General features: G+C 40.7%; 1 protein-coding gene across 1 annotated transcript in view; it reads right to left on the bottom strand.

Moving 5' to 3' along the window:
- Positions 1 to 2,134: 2,134 nt before the first annotated feature.
- The window catches only part of APBA1 (amyloid beta precursor protein binding family A member 1), a 37,274-nt gene continuing 28,535 nt past the window's right edge, over positions 2,135 to 10,873 (bottom strand). Inside the window, exons 8-12 of the mRNA XM_035891053.1 lie at positions 9,791 to 9,970; positions 8,779 to 8,991; positions 4,858 to 4,977; positions 4,089 to 4,229; positions 2,135 to 2,723 (exon numbers count right to left, since the gene is read on the bottom strand). Of these exons, the coding sequence (XP_035746946.1) occupies positions 2,652 to 2,723; positions 4,089 to 4,229; positions 4,858 to 4,977; positions 8,779 to 8,991; positions 9,791 to 9,970 (726 nt within the window). The 3' untranslated portion in view covers positions 2,135 to 2,651. The remainder of the gene's footprint in view (positions 2,724 to 4,088; positions 4,230 to 4,857; positions 4,978 to 8,778; positions 8,992 to 9,790; positions 9,971 to 10,873) is intronic.

Here is a 10,873-nt window from a genome sequence, read left to right as displayed (position 1 = left end):
TTACAAAGTAAAATGGGATTGTTGACAAGACTGTTATCAGAAGTGTGTACACACTAAGGACCTCCCAGTTTAGAAACCTTACGCACACACTGCAATTGGAAAAACTGAGATTTTTCTTGCTAGACTCTGATCCTGCAAGCATTCACTTGCCTAATGTTAAGCACCTATTTACCATGAACCATTCAAGCACTCGCATGCCAGTAACATCACAGAATCTTGGGTGCAAGATTTTCAAAGGAACAGTTGTTTCATCCCAAAATACATTTGCACGTTCGGATCTTCATCGTTCCCCTGTGAAGTGAGTTAAAGAACCCACCACATGAGCTGGACAGAACCACAGAAACAAGTGAAGCTGAGGGTGTAAACACAGCAGGAACCAGAAGCATGATAACTGTGTCTTCGAGAGTTCACTGAGTTTCCCCAGGCAACTTATGGAAAGGCTGCACTGTATATAATCTTCTAAATTGTACATGGTTATATACCATATTTACATATATTACTATATATATGGAAAGTTCTGGAAAAACGTTCAAATGATCATAAACAAGATGTCTACAGTTAAACAATATGCTCACAATTCATTCACTATCTAGTTGCATCAGTCAGGTAGCAGAGGTAAGTACTGACCTGGAATACTAACACTGCTCGCTTGTGCAATCTGCTATTCTGGAGATTGGGATTAAATTATATAAGAACAAGAAATGCAGTAAAATCAAGTCATTATACATTAATCTCAACACTAAAACATATTCACTTACTACAATAGTTTATGCACCAGTTTATTATCCCCTTTAAGTATTTACTGTTCACTGAAATATAAAGTTTATTCTCTACCTCTGATCACCCCATGGGTATCCATGATTCCTGAAAGCCAAAAATGGACCTCTGGCAAGGGTGCTCAATGGCTCTCAGGAGCGTTTGCACCAAGCGTGCGTATGCACGTACACACACACACACACATCCACTTCCATGCATCTCTGTAGCAATGCCTAGGTAGCATTACTGGACTGCAAACAGTGCTTAATGTTGCACAGTCCACCCCACTATAACTGAGAAATGAGTGCCTGTGACCAACAGCACATTTGCAAAGCACATGGTGTGTGGCTGTGTGTGGCCTGCTCTTGTTATCATCTCGCTGAGCCTTTCTATCACAGTAGAACACAGCAGAAACGGTTTCTTTAAAAGAAGTCAACATATTAGCCTGGACTAAAGGCATGGTTTGATTTCAGCATAAACACTAGTATAGTCCTGGTAAAAAGTAACTACAGAGAATGGAGAATTTTCCTCTCCCTAGGAAGAAAAGCCACTGGTTTTTTTTTTTATCCCCTCTTAAAAAAAAAAAACAACAACCCAGCCCCTTTTCCCCCTTTTGTCTCTAGCATGCAAGTTAGAGGCCAGTCAAATCCTAGATTTCATACATCCCTACAGTTTATAATCCTCATACAAGTGCATATAGTACACACATATCTCCTTTAAGTGCCATACATTTGGAAAAAATCCCAAGTTAAATTATATAACAAAATAAATAAGTTTATTCCCACCTCATCCCTTCCACTGTTATCTATATCATGAACTAAAGAGAAAGTCATTAAAATTAGACAGGTCTTTGGACAAAAATATATGTTAAAACTGGCTCAGAGAACAAAATTACTTAGAATAGTCTGCAGATCTCTTATATTCAAACTTCATAAATAGCAAGCACAATTTTAAAAATGTCTATATACACCGGCACACATGGCTGTGTGCACCAAATTCAGAATTAAGAGCCTAGAAAAAGTGTAGCTGTTCAGGAAGGCGCCTCACTATTTCTCTAGTAGATATTTAAAGATCCTCCCTGCCTCATTTAACCTCTAAAATAGGCAAGGGACTATAAAACACATGTTGCATTTAAAAACAAAGTAGAAGAAAACAAAGAGTTAGAAACCTGGGGGCAGAGAGGGGGAGGCAGCTGTAAAATACACCTCCCAAATTACTTAGTGTAAGTAATGCGAGTGTAACATGTTCAGCAACTCACAGAGTACCTTTTGGGGTCCTACTGTCACGAAGAATTGATGACAGCAGGGAATTAGAAGGTGTGTATTTGGACAGTCCATTTTACAACAGCAGCATTTACTGAGTTTTCATAAGCTAAAACTTTAATGCTGAGCTCAGTGCCTGTGGGAAAATAGGGCAGGAAAAGCAAAGTCACATGCAGGATATCCAAGAGAACACTTTGCACCCTATGCTTTTATCTGTTTGGTAAAGATATCTTTCATTCAGCAACATTAAACTTACGCAGTTTGTCAAATTATAGCCACAAAAATAAAACTGATTATGTAGCATGAAGCAGAGTCAATCTTCTTTGTGCATCCTGCTGTGAACAATGCTGCTGTTATTTTCCTGTTTTGCATGTGGAACTGCCCAAAGTTTCACTTGTAAAAAGATGCAACCAAAGTAGTCCCATAGATATATTTTGCCCGTTCCCAAAATACAGGAAAATGGTGGGGAGAAGTAGAAAAAGGAAGAGTGGAGAGAGAGACAGTGTGTTTGTGTCGGTGAAGGGGAGAGAGAGAAAGAAACGTCTCTGCAGACACAGAAATGCAGCACTAGAGAGACAAGCACTAGTGAGGAAAAACATCCTCCATGCACATCGTGACGGTGAGGTGTCGGCTTTAGATGTAAACTGGTTGCTCCTGCGCAGTCAACAGTCTGTACATGGCAGCTGGCATAGTCTTCATATGAATCTAGAGGAAATATGACAGGTTAATCGATCTTCCTAACATGCATACTGCAACAGAGCATTAGCTAAGGTCATACAGGACAGAAGGGAAAGGTAAAACCTGAGAATTTTCATACCCTTATTAAAGTATTGCAGGTGGTGATTTTATGAAACATTATTTTTAGTATCAACGAACCATCTAAAGTTGCAGGCACTTATTTTCAGATTAGGGTTCTTCTAAAATGTAGGAGAACTACAGGTAAACAATAAAAGAAACGGTGTGCTGGCTTGCTCTCACTACCACTTCTAGATTTTAATAGCAACAGGCTAATAGAGGTAGAATCACAGAATTACAGAACAGTTTGAGTTGGAAGGGACCTTTGAAGAACATCTAGTCCAAACCTCCCTGCCATGGGCAGGGATATCTTTCACTCGGTCCGGTTGCTCAAAGTCCCATCCAATCTGACCTTGAACACCTCCAGGGATGGGGCATTCACAGCTTCTCTGGGCAACCTGTTCCAGTGTCTCACCACTCTCATCGTAAAAAATGTCTTCCTTATGTCCAATCTAAACCTACCCTCTTTAAAACTGTTGCTCCTTGTCCTGTCACTACAGGCCCTGGTAAAAAGTCTCTCTCCTTCTTAGAAGCCCCCTTTATGTACTGAAAGGCTGCAGCAAGGTCTCCCTGGAGCCTCCTCTTCCCCAGGCTGAACAACCCCAGCTCTCTCAGCCTTTCCTCACAGGAGAGGTGCTCCAGCCCTCTGATCACTTTTGTGGCCCTCCTCTGGACCCACCTCAACAGGTCCATGTCTTACCTGTGCTGAGGGCCCCAGAGCTGGAAGCAGGACTGCAGGTGAGGTCTCACCAGAGCAGAGTAGAGGGGCAGAATCACCTGCTGGCCACGCTGCTTTTGATGCAGCCCAGGACATGGTTGGCTTTCTGGGCTGCAAGTGCACATGACCAGCTCATGTCCAATTTTTCATTGACCAGTACCCCCAAGTCCTTCTCCACAGGGCTGCTCTCAATCCACTCATCTCACAGCCTGTACTGATGTTGGAGATTGCCCTGATGGAGGTGCAGGACCTTGCACTTGGCCTTGTTGGACTTCATGAGGGTCACAAGGGCCCTCTTTTCAAGCCTGTCAAGGTCTCTCTATAATGGCTTCCCTTTCCTCTCAAGCTTATCAACTGCACCACTGAGCTCAGCGTCATCCACACACTTGCTGAAGATGCAATCAATCCCACTGTCTATGTCATTGATGAAGATATTAAAAAGTATTGGTACCAGTATGGACCCTTGAGGGACACAACTTGTAACTGCTTTCCACTGGTTGTTACTGGTAACAGTGATGGATTATGTTATATCGCCTAGACACATTGCATGCTCTTACCTCACCAACAGCATTTGAGAGAATGTGAACAATTTTCTCATGGGGTGTTGCTACAACACTCTGTCCATTGATTTCAATGATCCGATGGCCGACACGCACACCTCCTCGCTCTGCTATACCTCCTCTCATAAGGCTACAGATCTGGAATGGAAAGGACAAATTTATCAGGATAAGCAACAGAGGCTTTAGATTAGCCATTTTTGCCTGTAAACTGTAAAACAGCATTTAAACACAGAGGCGTGCAACTAAGTCTAAAATGTAATCAGTCGCTGATTCAAAGTAAAATTTGTTAGTGGCAAGTAACTACTGGATATTCTCTTCCAAGAACAGGACAAACTATCAGAAAAGGGTGTTTGTGTTGTACATCACATGTGGTGTGGTTTGGAAATAAAAAAGTGTATGAAGGACCACAGTTTAACTATGTTCAGAATGCACGTGCCTTACAACAAAAGAGGATCAAGGACAGCCTTTTTCTTTTGAGATCCTGCAATGGTTTGGTTAGAGACATGAATAATGCAGACTGAAAGCAGCCTCTGCTACACATTTTTGCTTCTTTAGCCTGAAACAGCTTTTCTGTTCCTCTGGCTGACTTTAAAGTTGTGAAGAGTCAAAGACAAAAAATAACTTAGTCTTAACACATGTGCGAAGTCCTGCTTGCTGTAAGGGAGAAAATGGCACCTTCCCTCTTCCCACACTGAAACTTACTCACAAATGGGTAAGAAGTTTCATGTATATTAAAGCTTAACTAGGGAGTGGGGAAGCTACTTACAATCCCATTCTGCACACTGAAGCCCAACTGATATCTGAGGTCTGGTCTCCTGATCAAGACTGTGGTTACTGGAGGACACCGAACTATGTTCAGTTTAACCCGGGCCTGGTTTTTCAAACCCTGTGAAAAGAAATCACCATGAAAAATGCTGGCAAAGACAGAGCGAAACATTTAACATGACCACTGAGGGGGGGAAGAAAAAACTGTTAAAATATTGACATGGGAACACCCCTGAATAAACAGCTCTTTGTATACATCGTAACAGAATCTGATCACCAAATGCCAGACACAAGCATCAGAATATTCAGTGAAATGAGTGATGAAATACGAAATTTTTCTTGCCAAGAAGCTGACACAGCTGTTTTAAGAAAACTAGCTTCCTGTCCGTGATTTCTTCATTGGATAACACAAATAATCTATAAAAAGAGTATTAAACGGGTCTATGCAGCTCACCAAAAATGCCAATGACTGTGGATGGAAAATAAAATTTTAAATAAGTAGCTAAGACAGTCTCAAATAAGGGGCTTCCCTAATGGGATATATTCAATTCTGTCAAGCAAATGGCAGGTCCTGCTCATACCACGCTTGTATAAGCAGTGCTCCTAATTTCCATTCCTCTTCCCTTCTAAAAGAGTTATATCAAATTCATCATGAACTCCTTGCTACTAGAAGAAAATTGAAGGAGGAAAATTTATTTTTACTGTCAGGGTGGTAAAACACTGGAACAGATTACCAAGAGAGGTTGTGGAGTATCCAGCCTTGGAGTTACTTAAAGCCTAGTGGGCACAGCCCTAAGCAACCTGTTTTACCTTGAACCAACGCGTTGGTCTAGACCAGCTTCAGTGGTGACTGCCAGCCTCAGAGACTCTCTGATCGTATGGCTCCATGAAAACCCAAATGTAAAAACAGATAGCTGCAACCTGACCCCTTGAACAACTTCAAGTATTCAGAGCTCTTGGAGATTGTTAAGATATTTTTCTGAAATGCTTCATTTACACAAAGCATTAGCCATCAATAAATATATAAATAAAATCCACATCAACAAAGAAATGCTTTATAAAGAATAGAACAACTTCCACCTTACTTAATATAACACCTGCTAATTCCAGTACCTACTTCTGAATTCCTGTTACATGTACAGTTGAAATCTGGGTCCTGCTATAATTAACAGGTGTCTGACACAGACTTCAAAAGGTTAATGCTGAAAAATAATCCCTACTACAGCTAAGGTAATACACTGAAGTCTCTACATCCCATTTACTGCTGATGATTCTGTTGAGCTAAACTCCAGATTCAGCAGTGACTTGAATAACTAGACTGGCATCCTGCCAGGGTGAACTGCCTTAAGAGTCTGTTTTCTTGTCAGTGCCTTAAACTGTATGCAGTCACCACGTGGGAAACAGCTGCCCTTGCTTCCACACAGTGCTGAGCTCAGCTTGGCTCGTTATTGAAAGTGGCTCCAAGACAACGGACATGTGAACACAAAATGACAAAGCACGTGGCTATGGGAACTGCCTCTGTTCCACTCTCAGCACAAAGAAGGTCTGAAGTCCGTGTCTTCCATGACTATGGACTCCTCCACTCCGGTGAGGAGTTAGCAGCACACCACACATGCTCAAGGGCCATTCATCTTCTACATGCAGGTCTTCACAACACTGCACATAGTAGAGGACAGGGACTAATCAACCTGTATGAAACTGTGGGGATGATGTTTACTCAGAAGTCTGGGGGGCTTTGTCCTGAGCCTTCTAAATCCAGGAGGGCAGGAGTCATGCAGAGTACTGGAGATGCCCATTTCTATGAGGAATCTAAATGTCTAACTTCAGTCATCTGAGTTCACTCAGCTTACATGTCCTCAACAGAGTTGATATCATTGCACTCTTACTTCCCTGACAAATGTGCAAGTTACTTCTATGTATTCCTTGAAAAAAAACTAATGTGGTCCCCAACAAATAATTTTCTAATTTTACAGAAAGCTCATATATTTCAAAAGTGGATAATTTCCAGTATTATACAGACTGATAATATATGCTGATCAGAAACAAAACAATTGCATCATCTGGCCAACTTATTTGCTTATCTAGTCCCTCAGTCTGCTTCTGATACTAGCCAGCACCAGATGCCTCTGAAAAAGATATGAGTAGCATAATACAATTAGGGAAAACCCACCACATATGGAAAGCTTCTTCCGAGCTCTGTCAGTTTGCAATTGGTTTATGGTCAATTAGTAGCAGAGATTATATCCATAATACTAAAATTATCTTATTTGAAGTGCTTGCAAGATATTCTTCTTATCTACATAATAGTCTCATCTTTTCATAGAAGTCCTTAGAGCATGCTAAAGGAGTCTGAAATCCTGAGATACTCCTGCCACATTTAAATGTGTGCTTAGATCATTCAGTGGTATATATACTTGTTACCAGAAGTGCTATACGAACAGATCCAGATGTATGGTTATAAAGACCTGCAAACATACAGACTGTCTTCTCTTCAGAAAGACAAAATAAATGCCCAGCAGTTCCTATAGCAACAGCAGTAAGTATCAGTGATGAAGAGAAAGGTCTGCAGAAGCTGGAAACAGCAAAGCTGGTTGTTTCTGTTTTGAGCAAATACAGACGCACACACCAAAACTCCACCTGAAAAGGCTCTGAATCAGAGAAGTGTAACTCATCACAGTTTTAGAAATAAAACTGATACAGGATAGGAAACAAGTATGGCTAACATGAAAAGCTGACATATGCAGGGAGTTTTGTTCCACTGAAGCTGGCACAAAGATATTTAATATGATTTTTTTTCCTTCCTTCCTTCTTCCTTCCTTCCTTCCCAAATGTAAGACTGTTTTTGCCATGTTTTTAGTATGTCACACTTCCAGGCTATCATTTCTACTCACTGAATCTAAAATGGCTGGTTCAGTGACTTATGCATCAATTACTCATGAGAACTTAACAGTATTAACATTTTTGGAAACCAGGATGGGAAGTCTTTATAGCAAACATCTTAGTTCAAGTATTAAGAAACTAATCCATGTACAAAAAATAAAAATTCACTTTGTAATTTTTTTTTTACTTTGTAAATTTACTTTGTAAATAATTAAGTTTAACACAGGCATTTTCACAGAAATTAGAGAAGGATTTCTATATAGTACACGACCAGCATTACATTATGTGTCTACAGGTTATGATCTGAAGGAGCTCTGAGGCTATTTCAACAAATAACAAAGTCCATATACCTTCATCTCAAACACTCCCTGGTGATACATCTTTCCAGCTCTTGAAACTCTGTTTAAATACCTATTCCCTTGTATGCTATAGCTAACTGAGACACTGTTCAATTCCAGTAGACCTGGATGCTTTTTGCAGTCACATACTTTTTTGGCAACTGGAAGAAAGCTCTTCGAGTTAAAATATCCCATTGAGCCAAGCAAAGAGAAGCATCACACTTTCAAATAAGTTGGGCAAAGTTTCTACAGAGGATAAGTATGTCTTTAATTCAAAGTTAAAAACTTCTAAAACCAGTTATAATTAACAAAAAAAAAAAAGCATGAGTTCTATTTCAGCCAGACACCAGGAGGCATTAATATGGGCCAGGACAGTATTAGGCACCTGTGCCTCCATTTGTCACATAAAACTTTTAAGTGTCTTAAGACGTGTATCTGGCAATGTCTTCTTTCTGAACAAAATATTCTCTTGCGGAATGAAGTTATGCAGAGTCCTTGTCTATACAAGTAAATGGCATAGCTCACATTCTCAGAATCAGAAAACTTGTATGGCATAATTCCCGTTGTAGTTTACAGATCATTAAATGGTGTGCTATACACTGTACAAACATTTTGTAAGAATTTACTTAGGAGTTCTATAATTTCTGCTCTCCTGTTATGTAACCCTTTTAAAATACATTAACGTCCAGGAACATTCTCCGTACCTTTATAATGCTCTGACATGTCGAGAGTGGTAAACCAACCAAACTGGTCCCATTGATTGACATGATCTGGTCCCCTATGTTCAGCTTCCCAGATTTCTCTGCTGGTCCTCCATGCATCATGTTGGCTATGATAACTGTAGGCAAAATGGATCCCCAGCCAGACTCCACAATCACTACACCTAGGATTTCTCCCTTCTGCTTTTCAATGTAAACCTGTATCATAAGAAAAAGTGTTTCAAAAAAAGCTTCTTCACACCCATGGAACTGACTTAACATCCCCCCTCCCAAACATTCATATAACCAATGCACACATATCTCTCCATATTTGCAACCTGCATTTCTAATTCAAAGGCAAAACAAAACAGGGTACACATTTTATTACATTTTATTTGTATTCAATCATGAAATAATCAATACTACATAACAGTGATTTTGCTTAGTGCGAAATACCCCTCACAACTTACTTGCAGAGGAAACTGGAGTGGAAGAAACCCTGGGCTTTGCTGGACAAAGCTTAACAGGAAGAGACTGCAAGAGTTTATGACTGTGTGTGGCTACTGCTACTGGTGTGTTGCAGCAGCGAACTTGTCATCTTTATTAACCAAGCTGCAAACCCTTTCAGCAAATACAATCCTTTAAAATCCAGAATCAGTCACTTTCACACACCCGTGCCTCTATAAAATGCATATTGTTTACTGTAATCTGTTAAATTGTATTACTCTGTTAGTCTGTTTTAAATTAGTTTCATTAACATACAATGCCAAACATGTCTGAAAATTGTTTGGTAAAAAGAACACAAACAGATGGTAAATCATTTCAACTGCTGATAAATTTTGGGTTCACTGTTTGCCTTTGAAACAGAACTGATGACAGCATGTCCTACTTGGGCGCATATTCAGGGCTCACTGAGGTCCTTTATAGGAGGTATTAATGGTTTTCTGATTTCTGCCATCATGTGCCTTCAACTGATACAGAGCAGCTTAATGCTGTTATGGAAAAAAATGAGACATACGTCTTTGCAGTTTTCAGATTTGGAGAAGTGAATCAGGTCATCGTTGTACATGTCCTGGGTATTGAGCAAGTCACTATATTCCTTCTGGCTAAGGTCTTCTGGGTTGATTCCGTTTGCCCTCAGAAATTCCTGGTAGGCCACACTAAATGCTTGACCTATGGACTGGGCAATAAGCTGTGCCTGTAGCAGTTCCCAGAGAAGAGAAAAGATAAAAGTGAAACATTCTGATGGACTTGTCCACTGACACTTTCTCTGTTACAATCACACTGTAAAATGGATCAAGTCAAGTTGACAAATGTACAAGTCAAGCTACTGTAATCCAGTTTAAAAAATACTTGTGCATTAAAAATTAATTTAAAAGACCCACAAAATGCCAACATATTCACCTGTGCCACGAATTCAGCTTGGTAAGCAATTATAAATGAGAAATGTAAATAAAGCCATCCTTTCACAGGTAAGAATTGCTAATATAAATGTAAAGGTACACCTGCTGCGGTGACTGTAGCTTGCACCTACAATTCTTCCCACACGTGCGGCTGCCAGATGGCTCTCCCTTCTAGCAGAGGCAATTCCATCCTCTGAAAAGCCAGCAGTGAAAATGAAAATGTCTACTAGAAAACACACAACCACATTTAAGAGGATATTTCCCCCTTTTCTTACCCTCCTTTAAAACCATCACATCCAGCGTCATATGAAACAGGAAAAGAGCAGCAACTAGCGACTGCATCCAGGCCTTTAAGTGACTGGAAACGGTCCCACATATCTTCCCTACCCTGCCACCTCCTTCAGCTTCTGTCCCCAACATTTCTTGTTTCCCTCCCTCCCAACTCCCAGGACTCTGCCAGTTCCCTGCCCCTTTCCTTCTCAAGCCTGTCCTTTGTGTGCACCCTCTTGCACCTACAACTTCCCATAGCTGTCTCGGCACCTAAAGCCACCAAAGGCACCACTCACTACACTGCATTGCTCCCATGGTGAGCTGTTCTATGCCTGCAGCCGTGGGAGAGAAATCGGGCACAAGGCAGACACGGAGAAAGCTCTGCAGCATGCAAGGTGGGGGATGCAGCTGGAAAAGAGGGATGCCTC

This window comes from Egretta garzetta, unplaced genomic scaffold, assembly GCF_000687185.1.
Source record: "Egretta garzetta isolate BGI_Z169 unplaced genomic scaffold, ASM68718v1 scaffold173, whole genome shotgun sequence".
Lineage (NCBI taxonomy): Eukaryota > Metazoa > Chordata > Aves > Pelecaniformes > Ardeidae > Egretta > Egretta garzetta.
Note: the sequence above shows the minus strand (reverse complement) of the source record. Positions and strands in the feature narration are given on the sequence as shown.